At 36.9% G+C, this 21,754-nt stretch overlaps 1 protein-coding gene across 1 annotated transcript in view; it reads left to right on the top strand.

Annotated features, from left to right (window-relative positions):
- The window catches only part of GCSAML (germinal center associated signaling and motility like), a 51,620-nt gene that overhangs the window by 8,745 nt on the left and 21,121 nt on the right, over positions 1-21,754 (top strand). The window contains exon 2 of the mRNA XM_055429948.2: positions 18,958-19,017. Coding sequence (XP_055285923.1) covers positions 18,958-19,017 — 60 coding nt within the window. The remainder of the gene's footprint in view (positions 1-18,957; positions 19,018-21,754) is intronic.

Here is a 21,754-nt window from a genome sequence, read left to right as displayed (position 1 = left end):
GTCACTTCAGTCGTGTCTGACTCTGTGTGACCCCATAGATGGAAGCCCACCAGGCTCCCCCGTCCCTGGGATTCTCCAGGCAAGAACACTGGAGTGGGTTGCCATTTCCTTCTCCAATGTGTGAAAGTGAAAAGTGAAAGTGAAGTCGCTCAGTCGTGTCCGACCCTTAGCGACCCCACGGGTTGCAGCCTACCAGGCTCCTCCATCCATGGGATTTTCCAGGCAAGAGTACTGGAGTGGCTTGCCATTGCCTTCTCCGAAATACTGTATAGTTGGGCTAAATCATTACAATGATACCACAAAGGAGATATTGTTATTCCCGTTTTTATATGTTTTGAAACTAAGAGTAGAAGGGTTTCAGTCTCTCAGTTAGAAGGGGTGGTTTAAGTCATCAAACATGTAGCCAGCAAGACTCCAAAGCAAACAATCTTTGTTTGATTACTTGAGAGAGGCTATAAGACTTCTCTTCTTTTCAAGAAGAGGGTACTTTGGACCTTCTGGAACATGGGAAGGTGGGGAGCTTGTAGGTGGTTCTCAGAGGAGTATGAGGGGATGACATGAAGCCCTCTGCCTGTTGCTTGTTTATTGGGTTCAGTATTAAATGGATAATAAGAACTGTTTCCGCCTTCTGGAAATTTATAGCAGACACATACATTATATTTAGAAAGTGTGAATCTTCTTTCCATCTATCCAATGATAGGGTTCAGGATGTACTACCCTAAAATATGGTGCCTTGGTATGTTGATTATCTCAAGCTGAAGGAATTTAAGGACAGTAGAAGCAGGATGGTTGTTCTGACTTCCCAAAACTTGCCTTTCTTCCCTGAAAGCAGGAGATGAATCTCTTATGTGAAAGGTGCTCTCCTTGTTCCAAGAGGAAGAGAGAAATTCCTATCACCAGAGACAAAGAATTTAGGGTCAAGAAAGCTATGTTTTCAAAACTTGTTACACCTTTGTCATTTATTAGCTCTAGCTCAATCCCTCTGCCTTGTCAAAGGCTTATTGTGCCTTTGTCTAAAAGATATACAAGCTTCCTGCCCTGGTCAATTCTTCTGGTCTTCTTTCTCAAGTGAAGGCTCTCATATGCATATAAAGATTCAAAAAAATTTGTATGTTTTTCTCCTGTTAGTCTGCTTCATGTCAGTTTAATTTTTAGGCCCAGCTGGAGACCTAAAGAAATTAGAGGAAGACTTTTTCTCCTCTATATCATCTATCTACTTCAAGTTTGTATCTATATGTGTACACAGCATGCAAACAAGCCCATATTGACTAAAAATAATAAAATTTCTGAATAGTGCATGAAAACTTTAAAATTATAAGATTAATAGTTTTATTGTTCTTGATCATCTTAAATATTTTATGATTTCTGTATGACTCAGTCTTTCAAAGATGATAGTTTAAAGGAAAATTCAATAACAGAAAATCTATACTGCCTCTAGTGGAATTAGACCCGGTCCATATTTCCACAGGCAACATGGATTTAGAACTTACATTTTGGACTGAATTTTATAGCCAGATCTCCATAATTGTTTATGAAGAATTCTTACATTCCTGCTCAGGGCTAAAGTAACCAAATTAAAAGATTGGCTATTCCCCAGAGAATAAGGCTTTAGTATGCCTCTGTATTCAGAAGTGGGGGGCGGGTAGTAGATTGACTAAAGAAAAGGAAAATGTACCTTAAAAGGAAATTCATTTACCATCTAATCATTCTGCTCTTACTTTTTTAAAAATTTTATTTTATTGGAGGCAAATTACCTTACATTAATATATTGGTTGGTTTTGCCATACATTGACATGAATCCGCCCAGGGTGTACATGTGTTCCCTTTCTTGAACCTCCCTCCCACCTCCCTCTTCCCCATATCCTCCCTCCAGGTCATCCCCGTGCACCAGCTCCAAGCATCCTGTATCATGTGTCGAACTTGGACTGGTGATTCATTTCACATATGATAATATACATGCTACAATGCCATTCTCCCAAATCATCCCACCTTCACCCTCTCCCACAGAGTCCCAAAGACTGTTCTATATACCTATATCTCTTTTGCAGTCTCATATACAGGGTTAAGGTTACCATCTTTCTAAATTCCATATATATGCGTTAGTATACTGTATTGATGTTTTTCTTTCTGGCTTACTTCATTCTGTATAATAGGCTCCAATTTCATCCACCTCATTAGAACTGATTCAAATGTATTCTTTTTGATGGCTGAAAAATACTCCATTGTGTATGTGCTCTTACTTTTAAAACTGTGTTCAGGGTCAAGTGCTTAGCCAGGCATCAGAGACTGAAGTACCTGACTTTGAAGCAGATGAATTTTTCATGTGTAGATGATCATGTGTTTTTTTCTCTTTATTCTCTTTAGTTAATAATTAAGGGTAGAATTTGATGACTCTTGGTGATGCTTTTCTGTTTTCCAAAAAATAGAAAGAATGTGTTAAAGATTTTCGAAACAAAATACTCTTTGTGACCATTGAAAAGTATTTTGCGTTGTTATTTTCATTTAGCTTCTAATAAAGTGGCAGCTGCTTTAAAAGCAGAGGAAGGAACAAAGGAATCACCACTAACAGGAAGACGAAGGAGTGGTATCTTGTTGTTGTTTAGTCACTAAGTGGTGTCTGACTCTTTTATGACTTTGTGGACTGTAGCCCGCCAGTCTCCTCTCTCCTTGAGATTTCCCAGGCAAGAATATTGGAATGAGTTGTCCTTCCTTTTCCAGGGGATCTTCCCAACTTAAGAATCAAATCCACATCTCCTACATTGACAGGCAGAGTCTTTACCACTGAGCCACCTATGTAAGACCATTCTCATTATGTTTTCTCCTTCCTCCCTAATTCCCAATCTCATTCCTCTCCCCATAAGTACCAATTTTATTTCATCTGTAGCCTTAGAGTGTTTGGATCTGAGTCTTTGAAATGTTAATAGATGCAAATAACTTATTATCATCTTAGTCTGTTTTCTTCTATACTCATCAATATCTTCGAGATCTATATTCATTAGAGTGAGTGTATCTGCCTTATAACTTATCTGCACTTGCTTCACATCCATTCATTGCCAACCCGCCTACCAAAGTCCTGCTGTAGATATGTAAACATACCTCTTATATCCCTTTGGAAGGAGTGACCTGGAATATGCCCCATTTCTTTACCAGGAGGCTACACCTTTTACTCTCCCTTTCTGGAGTTTTTGGATCTTCACATCTGTTCCTATACTTGAAAAATGCATGTTCTCTAACTTTGCCATATATTTTAAATGCAAATTTGTAATCAATTGTTATTTTAATTTTCATTTTCTGGTTGTTTATTGGTGATTTTGTGTATCTATTCAGATGCTTCTTAGGCTCTGAAGCTTCTTTTAAATGTTTACTATCCAAAGCCTTTGCTCCCAGAGCAGCAAGCTGAGTTCCCTGTGCTACAAAGCTGCTTCTCACTAGCTAGCTATTTTACACATAGTGCTCTGTGATGACCTAGAGGTCTGGAAATTGAGGAGTTGGGTGGGAGGGAGGCTCAACACAGAGAGGATATGTGTATACTTATGGCTTATTCACGTTGCTGTACAGCAGAAATCAACACATTATTTTAAAGCTATTGTCCTCCAATCAGAAATAAATTAGAGCAAAACAAAATACCCAAACAAACAGAAACTTTTTTGCTCTTTTCCCGCCTCTTTGGTTTCTTGAATTCTTGTGGATTAACAAACACCTTTTGAATATTATAGACTCACCTCTTGAGTGTTAGCCAGGTTAAAGAAAAAAGTAATGACACTTGTTAAAGATGTCAAGGAAGACTTGATTTTATAGCTGGGGAGAGAGATGGGGCTGAAAGAATTTACAGTCAAGGAATAGGGTAGGGGTCAGTGGATGAAAATTTACTAAGAGGAAATAGGGTTAAAAGTGGTTCTGGCTCAACCGACCTAACAGAACTCTTGTTAAAGACAGGCCATGATGATCAGAAATCTCTTGGTGGATGGTGGAGGATGAGGAGCTTTGTGGGGTTCAGGTTAAAGCACCTTGGTAGGATTTTTACTAAAACTGGATTTTATAAGAAAGTGCACAGATAAGACTAGGAAGAGGTTCAGGAGACTGATTCAAGTTTGTTAGCCATAAAAAATATCTAATCTTACCAGGCATCTATCTATTTGCTTCATTTTTATTTATTAATGCCTGAAGTCCTAAATGTTGACGTAATGAAATTTGTCAAGTTTTTGCCTCATGGTTTGTGGTTTGATTCTTTTAAGATAAATTTCCTTTAACTGATTTCTGTATTAAGGCAAAATTTGCATATGGCAAAATGAGCAAATTTTAAGCGTAGCACTTGTTGAGTTTTACAAATGTGTATACCTATGGGATGTGGTATATACCTATAGAACATGTGTATAGTCATAGAACATGTGTATACTTATAGAACACACAGATCATGACATATAATTTTTCATCATCCCAGAAATTTTCCTCATGCCTCTTCTCAATCACCTCAAAGTACTCTTCTATTCCCATGTTTGTTTTTTTATACATGAGCTCATAAAATATGTAGTTTTTGTGTTTGCTTTTCAGTCAACATTAATGAAGAGATTCTTCCATACTGTTGCATGTGACAAAAGTTCATTCTTTTTTGTTACTGAATATTCCAGAGTCTGTTTAGGTGCAAATACACAAGAGTATGATTATGCATTCTTTTATTCATAGTATTTGAGTTACTTCCTATTTTGGACTATAATGAATAAAAGCTACTATAAATATTAATATTTAAATGCTTTTGTGGATATATGTTTTCTTTTCTCTTGGGTAATTCCTTTGGAAGAAGTTTTCTCCCATTTTTATGTAGCAAAGCTATTACTCTGAATTTTCTTGTACTGATTTTCTTCATTAGATCTTTAATCTCTATTAGTATATGGATTAAGTTAGAGATTTTGCTTTTTTTCTCTCAAAAAATTGACCCAGATTTTGCAACTTCAATTACTAGAAGATCTATTCTTTCCCATTGAACTGTAATTACTTCTGTATTATATATGAAGTGTCTACACATGGTTGGTTTATGTCTTGTATTCCTTTACTAGCAGCACGTAGATTTTATTATTATGACTTTATAGTATGACTTGATATCTGTTGTGATGTTATTCTCTATGACATTACAGATGTTTGATATAATAAATATAAACCACAGCAGAATGATTTTAGTAGGATGGGTTTTAATGCAAAGAATTTGGTACCTACAAAATCACTGGAATGGCTCTAGTTGTGGCTTTCAGCCTGGGCCTCTTTATAAACATACCTTTACCCTACAAAATTAACCAAGCTACCCTGCCCAAGAGGTTTCTAGGGTGATTCTACATTAAAAATTTTCCCACCAGTACTGTCTATGAGGCTTGAGAATGGACACCAGAAGGCTGATGCACAAAAACTTCTTGTCTGTGAACCTGACTTTTGGAGGAAGAGCCACAAAAAGGCCTCTTCACACTTTGAGCAGCATATAATTTGCAGCTTCAATATTGGTGGCAAATGATTCTGAGGAAGGCAGTCATCATTTTCCTTTTTCCAGAAAGAAGATGGAACAGATATTAACAATGCCCATTAACTATGCTCAGAACATCCCTCTTTGTTCCTCACTTCAAAATTGATTTAACTTTTTGAGGACTTTTACCTCTCGTATTTATTAAAAACGACTCACTGGAAAAGACTCTGATGCTGGGAAAGGTTGGGGGCGGGAGGAGAAGGGGACGACGGAGAATGAGATGGCTGGATGGCATCACCGACTCTGTGGACATGAGTTTGAGTGAACTCCGGGAGTTGGTGATGGACAGGGAGGCCTGGCGTGCTGTGATTCATGGGGTCGCGGAGAGTCGGACACGACTGAGCGACTGAACTGAACTGAACTGAACTGAAATTAGTTGAGTTAATCAAAAGTGTCAGCTTGAATTTTGATTGGGATAACATTGACTATATAGATTAATTTCAGGACAAAAAGTTGTGGTGATGCAACCACTATTCCAATCAAAACAGTTGTGTGTAACTTTATTCAAAATTTTACTGTATTCTAAAAGAGTTGTAATTTTTGTTTTTCTTGCATTCTTTGTTTAGGTTGATTTCTAGGTGCTATTTATAATATCAGATAAAGTACATTATACTCTAGCCTAGTGTTGTTAAAATGCTATTGAATTTTGTAAGGTTGTTTTGTGTCTACCAGTCTTGTTAACTTTGTCATTTAATGGTTTATTATGTTAATGCTACTGGGTTTTACATACAGTTAATATATAAACTATAAAAAAGACTTTTTTTATTTCTTTTCATTTTTTACAACTCCTGCCTTTTGCTTGTTTTGTTTTCATTAACTTTGCTGTATGCTTTTGATATATCGCTTTTATCAAAATAAAGAAGTTTCAACTTATAATAAATTTTATGAGATTTTTTATTATTAATGTGGCTAAATAGTATCAAATGAATTTTTGAAATTGTTGAGATAACCTATAAATTTTTTGGTTAGATTTCTAAGATGGTAAATATGTTAATAGGTTTCTTTCATTTTTTTATTTTTTAATTTATTTTTAATTAATGGCTTAGAGGTCTGATAGCAATCAGTGTTTGATAAACAGAGATGGTAGTGAGAAAGCAATCAAATAATGAACATAAAATCCATTATCAATTCAGAACTGTATTAAGTTACTGACTTTACTGTCCTGCCTTAGCAGTGTCTAAGTAAACTTTGGGCTTGTGAATAAGAGAGATTGTTAACAAGTAATAGGAAATGATTAGGAAAGGCTTTTTTCCTTGTCTTTTTTTTTCTCTATAAGGGAATTGGAAACACTGTCAGTTGCATGATCCGTATCCATTCCTCAAGATTCCTTACTAATATAATTTTGATTTTATTTATTTTAGCAATAATCAGCTCTATATCCCTTGTAGGTAGGCATATCATTAGACGTTCAATGAGATGACCTGGAGCTTCCTATGAAATCTTTTTCTTTTCTAATAAATATGTTCAGCATAAATGGCATCTACTTTCCCTTTTACAACTACTTTGAACATGGACCTGATGTCTGAGGTTGTGATAATAACAAGACAAGCATGATTCAGTTCAGTTCAATCGCTCAGTCGTGCCCGACTCTCCGCGACTCCATGAATCACAGCACGCCAGGCCTCCCTGTCCATCATCAACTCCCGGAGTTCACTCAAACTCATGTCCACAGAGTCGGTGATGCCATCCAGCCATCTCGTTCTCCGTCGTCCCCTTCTCCTCCCGCCCCCAACCTTTCCCAGCATCAGAGTCTTTTCCAGTGAGTCAACTCGTCGCATGAGGTGGCCAAAATATTGCAGTTTCAGCTTTAGCATCAGTCCCTCCAATGAACATCCAGGACTGATCTCCTTTAGAATGGACTGGTTGGATCTCCTTGCAGTCCAAGGGACTCTCAAGAGTCTTCTCCAGCACCACAGTTCAAAAGCATCGATTCTTCGGCGATCAGCTTTCTTCACAGTCCAACTCTCACATCCATACATGACCACGGGAAAAACCATTGCCTTGACTAGACGGACCTTGGTTGGCAAAGTAATGTCTCTACTTTTTAATATACTATCAAGGTTGGTCATAACTTTCCTTCCAAGGAGCAAGCGTCTTTTAATTTCATGGCTGCAATCAGCATCTGCAATGATAGTGACACCAAAAAAGTAGGCGTGGCAAAAGTAACAAGCACGTCTGCCAGATAACACCCCTATATGTCTCAATCCAATATCTGTCAATGTATCTCTCTCTAATTATTTTCAGAAAAATGCACAAATAATGGACAAACAAAAATCTATTTGCTTAAGCTTATAATTTTTCTGTTAGCAGATTAATACAAGCTAAGTGAAAAATATAGTACAAGTCAATAATAGCATTGAAGTTCAAATAGTTGATAAAATGGTTCTTTTTTTAAACTTTACATTTTAATTTGAAGTTGATTAGCAATGTCATATTAGTTGTAGGTATACAGCAAAGTGATTCAGTTATACACATTCATGTAACTATTCTTTTTCAAATGATTTTCCCTTGTCAGCTCAGTTCAGTTCAGTCACTCAGTCGTGTCCGACTCTTTGCAAACCCATGAACCGCTGCACGCCAGACCTCCCTGTCCATCACCAACTCCCGGAGTTTACCCAAACTCATGTCCATTGAGTTGGTGATGCCATCCAACCATCTCATCCTCTGTCGTCCCCTTCTTCTTCTGCCCTCAATCTTTCCCAGCATCAAGGTCTTTTCCAATGAGTCAGTTCTTCGCATCAGGTGGCCAAAGTATTGGAGTTTCAGCTTCAAACATCAGTCCTTCCAATGAACACCCAGGGCTGATCTCCTTTAGGATGGACTGGTTGGATCTCCTTGCAGTCCAAGGGACTCTCAAGAGTCTTCTCCAACACCACAGTTCAAAAGCATCAATTCTTCAGTGCTCAGCTTTCTTTATAGTCCAACTCTCACATCCATACATGACCACTGGAAAAACCATAGCCTTGACTAGACGGACCTTTGTTGACAAAGTGATGTCTCTGCTTTTTAATATGCTGTCTAGGTTGGTCACAACTTTCTTTCCAAGGAGTAGCGTCTTTTAATTTCATGGCTGCAATCACCATCTGCAGTGATTTTAGAGCCCAGCAAAATAAAGTCAGCCACTGTTTCCCCATCTATTTGCCATGAAGTGATGGGACTGGATGCCATGATCTTAGTTTTCTGAATGTTGAGCTTTAAGCCAACTTTTCACTCTCCTCTTTCCCATGTAGGTTTTTACATAATATTGAGCAGAGTTCCCTTTGCTATACAGTATGTCCTTGTTGGTTATCCATTTAAAAATGCAGCAATGTGTACATGTCAGTCCCAAACCCTTAATCTGTCCCTCGCCTAGACTCTTTCCTTCTGCTAACCATAAGTTTGCTCTGTAGGTCTGGGAATCTGTTTTTGTTTTGTAAGTTCATTTGTATCATTTTATTTGGATTCTATATATAAGCAATATCATACAATATTTGTCTTCACTCAGGATAACAATCTATATGTCCACCTATGTTGCTGAAAATGGCATTATTTTTAATGGCTGAGTAATATTTCATTGAATATATGTACTGCATCTTCTTTATCCATTCATTTGTTGAGGTACATTTAGGTTGCTTCCATGTCTTGGCTATTTGTATTGATAACCTACCCTGTCTGGGATAATACCTAGTTGATTGTCATGTGCTTTTTCTGATTTTTTTAACTTTATTATTTTTATTAAAGTATATTTGACTTCTAATACTTTATTAATTTCAAGTGTAAAGCATACTGATTCAATATTTTTACAGATTATACTCTATCCAAAGTTGTTACAGGAAAATGGCTATAATTCCAGTGTTATACAGTATCTTCTTGTTGGTTTCTATTTATAATAGTATTTGTCTCTCTTAATCCCATATCTCTAATATGCCCTTCCTTCTTTTTCTCCCCCTTTTGGGAAACACTAGTTTGTTTTCTATATCTGTGAATATCTTTTGCATATATTCGTTTGCATTATATTTTAGATTCCATATATAAGTGATATCAAACATTATGTCTTTGTCTGACTTACTTTGTTGTTGTTGCTCAGTTGCTCAGTCGCGTCTGACTCTTTGCAACCCCATGGACAGCTTGCGACCTTGCGACCCTATGGAGCACCTGCAGCATACCAGGCTTCCCTGTCCTTCATCATCTCCTGGAGTTTGCTCAAACTCATGTCCATTGAGTTGATGGTGCTATCCAACCATTTAATACTCTGTCATCCCATTCTCCTGGCTTCAATCTTTCTCAGCATTAGGGTCTTTTCCAATGAGTTGGCTCTTCCCATCAGATGGCCAAAGTATTGGAGCTTCAGTTTCAGCATCAGCATCAGTCCTTCCAATGAATAGTCAGGGTTGTTTTCCTTTAGGATTGATTGATTTGATTGCCATGCTGTCCGAGAGACTGTCAAGAGTCTCCTCCAGCACAGTTCAAAGACATCTATTCTTCAGCCATCAGTCTTTTTTATTGTCCAGCTTTCACATCTGTACATGACTACTGGAAAAACCATAGGTTTGATTACACAGACCTTTGTAGGCAAAGTAATGTTTCTGCTTTTTAATATGCTGTCTTGCTTTTCTTCCAAGGAGTAAGCATCTTTTAATTTCATGGCTGAAGTCACCATCCACAGTGATTTTAGAGCCCAAGAAAATAAAGTCTGTCACTGTTACCATTGTTTCTGTAGATCCACCCATGTAGCAGTAGATTCAATTGTTTTTAAAGACTGAATAATATTAATATTATGTATTACACACACACATCTCATATCTTTTATATCCATTTATTTGTTGATGAACACTTAGGTTGTTTCCATATCTTTACTATTGTGAATGGTGATATTGTATGTACACAGCATACAGCATCTTTTGTCTTCTTTATACATGTTCTTATTTTCTTTTGCATATATGTTCTTGTGTCTTTTGCACACATGTTCTTGTTTTCTTTAGATGTAATACCAAGAAGTGGAATTTCTGGATCATATGTAGTTCTAATTTTAGTTTTTTGAGGAATCTCCATATTGTTTTTCATAGTGATTGTACAAATTTGCATTTCTACCAACAGTGTACAGGGTCCACTTTTCTCCACATCCTTTCCAACTTTTGTTGCAGTTTTTTTGATAATGGTCATTTGACAGGTGTAAGATGATACCTCAAAGCTGTCTTGATTTATGCTTATCTAATAATTTATGATGTTGAGCATCTTTTCATTTGTCTGTTAGCCATCTGTATGTCTTTGAAGAAATGTCTGTTCAGGCTCATTTTTTTTTTTTGGTTGGGTTGTTTGCTTTTATGATACTGAATTGTATGAACTGTCTATATATTTTGGATATTAGCCTTTAGTTGAGCTCATCTTTTGCAAATATTTTATCCCATTCTTTGAGTTGTATTTCAATTTTATAAATGATTTCTTTTACTGTGCAATATGTTTAAGTTTAATGAGATCAAATTTGTTTATTTTTGCTTTTATTTATTTTGGCAAAAAATGTTGCTTTAACATGTCGAAGAGTGTTTGCCTATATTATTTTTAGGAATTTATGGTACAAATCTTACAATTAGGTCTTTAAATCACTTTGAGTTTATGTTTGTGCACAATGTGAGAAAATTTTCTAATATCATTGTTTTACATGTAAGTGTCCTTTTTTACCAGGAAAATTTGTTGAAGAGACTGTTTTCTCTATTGGTATATTCTTGCCAATGATTAGCTGGGTATAGATACATGCATTTATTTCTAGATTCTCTTTTCTGTTTGATTGACCTATGTGTCTGTTTTTTTGTGCCAGGACTAACCTGTTTTGATTACTGTATGTAAGTAGTATACTCTTAAGTCTGGGAGAGTGATACTTCCTGCTTTGTTCTTTTATCTCAAGAGAGCTTTAGAAATTCTGGGTCTTTTGTGGTTCCATATAAATTTTAGGATTATTTGTTTTAGCTATGTGAAAAAGTCATGGGTATTTTGATAGAGATTACATTTAATCTGTAGATTGCTTTGATTAGAATGCTCATTTTAACAATATTAATTATTCTAATATAAAATCACAGTATAGGTTTCAATTTGTTTGTATCATCTTCAATTTCTTTCATCAATGTTGTATAATTTTCTTTAGTATACATCTTTCACCATCTTGGTTAAATTTATTCCCAGATATTTTAATTCTTTTTGATGTAATTTTAAACAAGATAGCTTTTTTAAAACTTTCTCTTTTTGAGAATAGGTATTAGTGTACAGAAACACAAAAGATTTCTGAATATTAATCTTATATCCTGCAACTATGAGGAATTTATTTATTTTAATAGACTTTTTGGAAACATTAGGGTTTTCTATATAAAGTATTGGAAATAGGAACAGTTTTACTTCTTCTCTTCTAATATAGATGTATTTTATTTCTTTTTCTTACCTAATTGCTTCGGCTAGAATTTCCAATACTATGTTAAATAGAAGTGGTAAGAATGAGCATTCTTGCTTTATTCCTAAATTTAGAGAAACGGCTTTCATCTTTTCACCACTGAGTATGATGTTAGCTGTGGATTTCTTATAAATGTCCTTTATTATGCTCACTTATATTCCATCAGAGATCTTAGTTTTCTGAATGCTGAGTTTCAAGCCAAGTTTTTCACTCTCCTCTTTCACTTTCATCAAGAGGCTTTTGAGTTCCTCTTCACTTTCTGCCATAAGGGTGGTGTCATCTGCATATCTGAGGTTATTGATATTTCTCCCAGCAATCTTGATTCCAGCTTGTGTTTCATCTAGCCTGGCATTTTGCATGATGTACTCTGCACATAAGTTAAATAAGTAGGGTGACAAAATACAGCCTTGACATACTCCTTTCCCAATTTGGAACCAATCTCTTGTTCCATGTCCAATTCTAACTGTTGCTTCCTGACCTGAATACATATTTCTCAGGAAACAGGTCAGGTGGTCTGGTATTCCCATCTCTTGAAGAATTTTCCACAGTTTGTTGTGATCCACATAGTCAAAGGCTTTGGCATCATCAATAAAGCAGAAGTAAATATTTTTTTGGAACTCTCTTGCTTTTGCAATGATCTGACAGATGCTGGCAATTTGAACTCTGGTTCCCCTGCCTTTTCTAAATCCAACTTGAACATCTGGAAGTTCATAGTTCATGTGCTGTTGAAGCCTGGCTTTTAGAATTTTGAGTGTTACTTTTCTAGCATGTGGGATGAATGCAATTGTGTGGTAGTTTGAACATTCTTTGGCATTGCCTTTCTTTGGGATTGGAATGAAAACTGACCTTTTCCAGTCCTGTGGCCACTGTTGAGTTTTGCAAATTTGCTGGCATATTGAATGGAACACTTTCACAGCATCATCTTTTAGAATTGAAATAGCTCAACTGGAATTCCATCACCTTCACTAGTCCTGTTTGTAATGATGCTTCCTAAGGCCCACTTGACTTCACATTCCAGGATGTCTGGCTCTAGGTGAATGATCACACCATCATGGTTATCTGGGTCATGAAAATCTTTTTTGTACCGTTCTCCTGTGTCTTCTTGCACCTCTTCTTGATATCTTCTGCTTCTGTTAGGTCCATACAATTTCTTCCCTTTAATGAACCCATCTTTGCATGAAATGTTCCCTTGGTATCTCTAATTTCTTGCAGAGATCTCTAGTCTTTCCCATTCTATATTCCCTCTATACCCACTTCGATAAAAGTTTTAATCATGAATGGATGTTAAATTTTGTCAAATGCATTTTTCTCATCTGTTGAGATGACCACATTATTTTTATCCTTTCTCTTGTTAATTTGGTATGCCTCATTGATTGACTCGCAAACATTGAACCATTCTTGTGTTCCTTGAATAAATCCAACACAATCATGATACATAGTTCTTTTTTTACATATGATTGTATTTGGTTTGCGAGTATTCTACTGAGAATTTTTGCATCTGTATTCATCAAAATATTCATCTGGGCAATTCCCAGATGGCTTAAGTGGTAAATAATCTGCTTGTCAAGGCAGGAGACAGAAGAGAAGTGGGTTTGATCCCTTGGGTCAAGAATATGACCTGGAATAGGAAATGGCAACCCACTCCAGTAATCTTGCCTGGAAAATTCTATGGACAGAGGAGTCTGACAGGCTATGGTTCTTGAGGTTGCAAAGGCTGGACATGTCTGAGTATGTACATACACTCATCAAAAATGCTTTCCAGCACCTAGGATATTCTACTCAATTAGAATAGAAGGTGAAATAAAAATCATCTCAGACAAGCAAATCTAACACATGTACACCTGGGGCAGATTCATGTGAATGTATGGCAAAACCAATACAATAATGTAAAGTAATTAGCCTCCAATTAAAATAAATAAATTAAAAGAAAGAAGTTTTAATCAGTAACAAGCCTATGCTAAATGAGATTTTGAAGAGTCTTCTTGAGGTGGAAAGAAGAACCTATGGAAAATAAAAAATCTCAAATTGGATGGAGAAATACTGTACAAACTATTGAATTTTGGTGTTTATTTAGATTTCTTTTGTGGAGCTATGATGTATTAAGAAGTTAAAGTCATACAGTTGGGACATTTTTATTTATTTATTTATTTTTAAAAATTTATTTATTTTAATTGGAGGCTAATTACTTTACATTATTGTATTGGTTTTGCCATACATTGACATGAATCTGCCCCGGGTGTACATTTGTTCCCCATCTTGAACCCCCCTCACCCCTCTGGTTCATCCCAATACTCCAGCCCTGAGCATCCTGTATCATGGATCGAACCTGGACTGGTGATTCATTTCATTTTTAAAAAGAAAGATAAAAGCACAGAAAATATGGAAAAATCAGCCCTTATCTCAGTACTTTGGCCAGCATACATTTTAAGCTTAATATGTGGTTTTTAAATGATAGAATATTGACAATTTATTAATTCGTTCAACAAATCTTTGTATATCATCAATGCCTGATGGTATCTGAATTCTGTTTGATTAAAACAAAATCTTTTACTTTATTTATGACAATTCATAAATGCCTATTTATGTACAGTAATTCTAATGGCATGGAATTCCAATTAAGTGCCTTCTAAATTAAGAACTTTATGACCCTGTTTTTTTAATTTTGAAATACAAACAGCCCTTAGAAGGGTAAATTACTGAATCATTGAAAACCTCAAGGAGAATCTTCATTGATCAGATTGGAAAAATGAAATCATGAGAAACTGGATTCTAGGGAAACAGAAAAAGAACAGAAGATAGGGGACACCAAAATTAAATTTTTCCTGATTCACGATCTATACTATTAAGCAATTATAACTCCCAAATTTGACAGGTTTTGAATACTATCCAGAAATCTCTACATCAGAATCAAAAGTAAAGGTTCCCTTCCTCTGCAAATCTGATTTACTTTGTATTTAATAAGTTCTACTCTTTGCTTAGTAGTCCTGGATGTCAATATCTAACGTTTCTTGAACTTTAAACATTAATACTGTAGAAATGACTTCAGTCTATAATGTCAATAAGCAAGTATGAGGCTCATAGTCTGAGATATTTTACATGAACCCTTATATAGAAACAAGAGAATACACTATTTTTGAGGATTTGATACTAGCGGGAAAAGACTATTACAAGAAATGATATGTTTGTACAATACACATAGTGAAAAATTTGATTAACTGAATCACGGGATTTGGTCTATGATGATTTATTCTGTAGCCATTATATAATCATGCAAGTCGCTGTTTTCTCTGGTTGTAGCTTCATTATTCAGTGTTTGCCTGATTCTAATAATAATGATTTTAATTAATGTGAATAAACATAAGAGTAATATGCACAACATACACTTCTCTGAATGTAGGTGAGGATTACATTGCTCTATGTGTATGTGAATGACAAAACAGAAGGCTTTAGAGAATCTTAGTCTGCCTTAGAGGGCCAGGATCAGTAGTCCTAGTACTCCACATAGACACATATAGCATGCTTATGCTACCTTGACTCACTGGAGAGGCTGCACCTTTCCATTGTAAGGGGCTTTCAACCTTCTTGGAACCTCCTATCTCTTCTGGAGAACTCAGGAAATTTGCATGCCAGATTATGATCAATCCAAGCCCTGGAACTTTCCGGATTATAAAAAATTAAGCTGAGAGAATCAAAGATCAGATTACAGAATTTTGTTCCATCGTAAGTCTGGCTTCTGGTTATTTTCCAAATTGCATTCTGTATCTATGACTGTCAATTTCAAAGGAAATGAAGTTTAACAAAAAGGAAAAGCAGGCTTCTTTTTAATAGTAAGAGAAGTGTACTCAGTCTCTAGTCCACCATCACTGTGATAAAAACCAGATATCATGAAAAAGAAAATTACAGACCTAATGAGAAACATTGATGCAAATGCTCAACAAAATACTAGCAAACAGAATCCAACAACACATTAAAAAGATTATATACCACGATCAAGTGGGATTTATCCCAGGGATGCAAGGGTTTTTCAATATATATGAATCAATGACTGTAATACATCATGTTAACACATTAAAGAATAAAAGCTATATGAACGTCTCATAGGTGCAATAAAATCTTTTGAGAAAATTCAATACCCATTTGTGATAAAAAAAAAAGTACCCAGAAAATGGGCATAGAGGGAACCTATCTCAACATAACTAAGGCTATATATGACAAACCCATAGCAAACATCATTCTCACTGGTGAAAAACCTCTAAGATCAGGAACAAGACAAGGATGTCCACTCTCACCACTGTTATTCAACATAATTTTGGAAGAGCTAGTCATGGCAATATGAAAAGAAAAACAAATAAAAGGAATCCATGTTGGAAAAGAAGAAGTAAAACTGTTACTGTTTGCAGATCACATGATACCCTACATTAAAAAAATCCCAAAGACACCACCAGAAAACTACTAGAGCTAATTGATGAATTTAGTAGCTACAAGACACAAAATTAATGCACAGACATCTCTTGAATTCCTATACATTAACAATGAAAGATCAGAAAGAGAAATTAAGGAAACAATGTCATTTATCATTGCAACAAAAAAAGAGTGAAATACCTAGGAATAAACTCACCTAAAGGAGATCAGTCCTGGATGTTCATTGGAGGGACTGATGCTAAAGCTGAAACTGCAATACTTTGGCCACCTCATGCGACGAGTTGACTCACTGGAAAAGACTCTGATGCTGGGAAATGTTGGGGGTGGGAGGAGAAGGGGACGATGGAGAATGAGATGGCTGGATGGCATCACTGACTCTGTGGACAGGAGTTTGAGTGTACTCCGGGAGTTGGTGATGGACAGGGAGGCCTGGCGTGCTGTGATTCATGGGGTCGTGGAGAGTCGGACACTACTGAGCGACTGAACTGAACTGAACTGAAGGAGGTGAAAGCTGGAGTAAGAAATGGCAAGCCACTCCAGTATTCTTGACTGGAAAATTTCATGGACAGAGGAGCCTGGTGAGCTACAGTCCATGGGGTTGCAAAGAGTTGAATAGGCCTAATTAACTGAGCACAAGGAGGCAAAAGACCTGTATTTATAAATCAATAAGACAACACTGATGATGAAAGAAATTGAAGAGGACACTAACAAGTGGAAAAATATACCACGTTCTTGGGCTGGAAGAATCAATGTTGTGTAAAATGACTATGCTACATAAAGTAACCTACAGATTCAACGTAATCCCTATCAAATTACCAACAACGTCTTTTACAGAATTAGGACAAAAAATGTTGCAGTGTATATGGAAAGGTGAAAGACCCCAACTGTCCAAAGTAAATCTTGAGAAAGAAAAATGGAGCTAGAGGAATAAAGCTCCCTGACTTCAGCTGTTGTTGTTCAGTCACTCAGTCATATCCCACTCTGTGCAATCCTGTAGACTGCAGCATGCCAGACTTCCCTGTCCTTCACTGTCTCCTGGGGTTTGCTTAAGCTACTACACAACAAAGCTACAGTAATTAAAACAGTAAAGTACTTGCACAAAACAGAAATACAGATCAATGGAACAGGATAGAAAGCCCAGAGGAAAACCCACGCACCTATGGGCACCAAATCTACAACAAAGGAAGCAAGAATATACAGTGGACAAAAGACAGTCTCTTCAACAAGTGGTGCCTGGAAACTTTGACAGCTACATGTAAAAGAATGAAATTAGAACCTTTTACCACGCACAAAAATAAACTCAAAATAGATTAAAAACTGAAACATAAGACCAGACACTATGCAATTCTTAGAGGAAAACATACAAAGAACACTCTTTGACATAAATCACAGCAAGATCATTTTTGACCATCTCCTAGAGTAATGAAAATAAAAACAAAAATAAACAAGTGAGACCTAATTAAAGTTAAAAGCTTTTGCATAGCAAAGAAAACCATAAATGAGGTGAAAATACAGACCTGAGAACAGAAGAAAAGAAAATATTTGCAAAAGAAGCAACTGACAAGGGATTAATCTCCAAAATATACAAACAGCTCAATAACAACAACAACAACAAAAAACCCAATGAGTGGAAGACTTAAATAGACATTTCTCCAAGAAAGACATACAGATGACCAAGAGGCATATGAAAAGTTGCTCAATATCACAAACTATTAGAGAAATGTAGATTAAAACTACAATGAGGTATCACCTCACACCAATCAGAATGGCCATTAAAAAAATTCTACACACAACAAATGCTGGAGAGAGTGTGGGAGAAAAGGGAACCTTCTTGCACTATTGATGGGAAGGTAAATGGATATAGCCACTATGGAGAACAGTACAGAGTTTCCTTAAAAAAACTAAAAATAGAACTGCTATATAACCCAGCAATCCCACTCCTGGGCATATACTCTGAAAAACCATAGTTCAAAAGGCACATGCCCCTCAGTGTTTATTATAGTACTATTTACTATAGCCAGGATATGGAAGCAACCTAAATCCAGATAAGTGGATAAAGAAGATGTCATACATATATACAATGAAACATTTTTCAGTCATAAAAAGGAACAAAGTTGGGTCATTTTTACAGATGTGAATGGACATAGAGTCTATCATACAGAGTGAATTAGAGAAAAACACATACCATGTATTAACATGTATGTGTGGAATCTAGAAAAATGGTATAGATGAACCTTTTTCTAGGGCAGGAATACAGATGCAGATGTAGAGAATGGACCTGTGGACATGTACGGAGCAAAGTGGGATGAGATTGACATATAAATACCATCATGTGTAAAAGAGATAGTGAGAACCTGCTGTATAGTAGAGGGTGCTCAGCTCAATGCTCTATGATGACCTAGATGGGTGGGATACAGGCTGGGGGAAGGTCCAAGAAAGAGGAGACATGTATATATATGGCTGATTCAGTTCACTGTGCAGCAAAAATTAACACAAATTGTAAGGCAACTATACCCCATATTTTGAAAAATGTTAAGGAAAGCTAAAAACGGAGACAAAAAGATTTGGAAAGAGGTAATAATCTCTTTTTTTCTTGTGTGTTCTCTAGTTGCTTGAAAGACAATCAAAAGGAGCTTGGGAAGGTAAGCCCAGACGTGAAAAGAAAACGGTAAGGACACAGCATTTCAGAGTATTTTCCCCAGAGATTTACTTCCAGAATCTCTGTACTGTGAGAGCTAATGTCCTATCTTAGACCTCTTACAGCCACAATGATGAAATTCTTTGGCGATTGCTTCTAAGACTTGGCAGAATGCTAGATGGAGACTCTAAACATGAAAACTGGGTCATTAGTACACATATTTTGTTTCTTAATAGTTTCATAATGCAAATACATGAATGAATAGCTGATATAAAGGATATTTGTTTCTGGTTGGTTATTTGTAATGACCACATTTCCAACCTATTTCACATACTTAGAATAATTTGGGGAAATATAAATCTAATCATGCTTTTCCCCTCAGTTCAGTTCAGTTCAGTCGCTCAGTCGTGTCCAACTCTTTGCGACCCCATGAATCACAGCACGCCAGGCCTCCCTGTCCATCACCAACTCCCGGAGTTCACTCAGACTCATGTCCATCGAGTCAGTGATGCCGTCCAGCCATCTCATTCTCTGTCGTCCCCGTCTCCTCCCACCCCCAATCCCTCCCAGCATCAGACTCTTTTCCAGTGAGTCAACTCGTTGCATGAGGTGGCCAAAGTATTGCAGTTTCAGCTTTAGCATCAGTCCTTCCAATGAACACCCAGGATCGATCTCCTCTAGAATGGACTGGTTGGATCTCCTTGCAGTCCAAGGGACTCTCAAGAGTCTTCTCCAGCACCACAGTTCAAAAGCATCAATACTTCGGGGATCAGCTTTCTTCACAGTCCAACTCTCACATCCATACATGACCACGGGAAAAACCACAGACTTGACTAGACGGACCTTTGTTGGCAAAGTAATGTCTCTGCTTTTCTCTAAAAATCCATCAGTGTTTTTCTATTACGCCCAGAATAAAATCCAAACTTTTCACCACAGACTAAAATTCAATATAGATTGACTCCTGTGTATGTCTCCAATATCATTCCTCACCCTGCATGCTCACCCGTGTTCTCCTAGGAAGTCGTATCCTTCAAGTCACTAATCTTCACCTCAGGGCCCTGGTGCATGCTGCTTTGCTAGTGCACATGGGTTTCATTTTCCTTGTTTGTGACAGAAAATATCTCTTCTGGAGATGCTGGCTCTTATGATTTCTATGAACTTCTTGACTAGACTATGTAAGAATACTGTTTCCATACCACATCGATTTTCTACACTGCCCCTCTCTTTATATTTTGCTATTGTTCAGTTGCTCAGTTGTGTCCGACTTCTTGTGACCCCATGGGCTGTAGCATGCCAGGCTTCCCTATCCTTCACTATCCCTGGAGTTTGCTCAAACTCAGTCCATTGAGTCGATGATGCCATCAAACCTCTGTCGCCCCCTTCTCCTCCTGCCCTCCATCTTTCCCAGCATCAGGGTCTTTTCCAATGAGTCAGCTCTTTGCATGAGGTGGCCAAAGTACTGGAGCTTCAGCTTCAGTGTCAGTCCTTTCAATGAAAATGCAAGATTTACTCCCTTTGGGATTGACTGGTTTGATCTCCTTGCAGTCCAAGGAACTCTCAAGAGTCTTCTCCATCCCCACAATTTGAAAACATCAATTCATATTTTTCTATGCCTTTCTCTTAACTTGTAACTTTATATTGTTAGTTTGGCTTTTTACTTCCATCTTCCTCTATAGACCAAGTGTTTGTGAAGGCTCTAACCACTGCTTGAACTTAGTGCCTATCAGTTGCTTAACCCTGAGAGGACACTCATGGAAAAAAAAAAAGGCAGTGAAAAGCAATCTATATCTGGACAATCATATCTTGCCACTGCTTAGATTAACGGAAACACCATGACTTGTTTGTCAGTCATGAGCTTTTCATATCTTTGTACTCAACCCCTTTCCTAATCATTTCATCTCAAGGTCTGTGTTTCTGTCTCTGAGATGACCCTTTCTAGTCTTACAAAGTGTGAAGGTATGGGGGATGGAGAGGAAGACCTTGATATTTGTTGGTGACAGGAAATAATTTTTGAGGAATCAGTCATTTCCTAAGTTTCAGCTATGCTTTCTCTGCACAAAGGAAAATGTAGAAATAGTGGAGTGGCTATGCCTTCATTGTGACTCTTTGCAACTCCCCTTTACATTTTGTAGCTGGAGAAGAGGTAGAAAATATCTTGTGATGCTTCTGAACTAACGTTCTGATTGCATTCTATATCTGTAATGTTTTCCCATGGATGTTCCAGGATTCATTATTCTTGAAGTTCAGAAGCTATTACACATCAATGTTCCCCATGATTTGCGTTTTTTTCACCCATAAAATCAATTTTCAGATTCAAGTCTTTATTTCAGGAGTTCTTTTTTAAAAATATCTTTGGATATTTTTGTTTTATTTGGTTCTCATGTCCTGAAAGAACAATTATGTGTATATTGATTTCTTTTTTTCATAATTATCATTGATTTTCTAACCACTCTACCTTTTTATTTTCTACCATTTACTTTTTAAAGTATGTTTTTTATGCTACTGCTTGTTTTTTTACTTTTCCATGCTTTTAATACCATTTTCAGTTCAGTTCAGTTCAGTCGCTCAGTCGTGTCCGACTCTCCGCGACCCCATGAATTACAGCACGCCAGGCCTCCCTGTCCATCACCAACTCCCGGAGTACACTCAAACTCATGTCCACAGAGTCGGTGATGCCATCTAGCCATCTCATTCTCTGTTGTCCCCTTCTGCTCCCGCCCCTAACCTTTCCCAGCATCAGATGGATGTGAGAGTTGGACTGTGAAGA

This window comes from Moschus berezovskii, chromosome 8 (assembly GCF_049115385.1).
Source record: "Moschus berezovskii isolate FMDL1 chromosome 8, NW_MosBer_1.0, whole genome shotgun sequence".
Lineage (NCBI taxonomy): Eukaryota > Metazoa > Chordata > Mammalia > Artiodactyla > Moschidae > Moschus > Moschus berezovskii.
The sequence above is the reverse complement of the archived record's forward strand: the minus strand, read 5'-3'. Positions and strand labels throughout refer to the sequence as shown.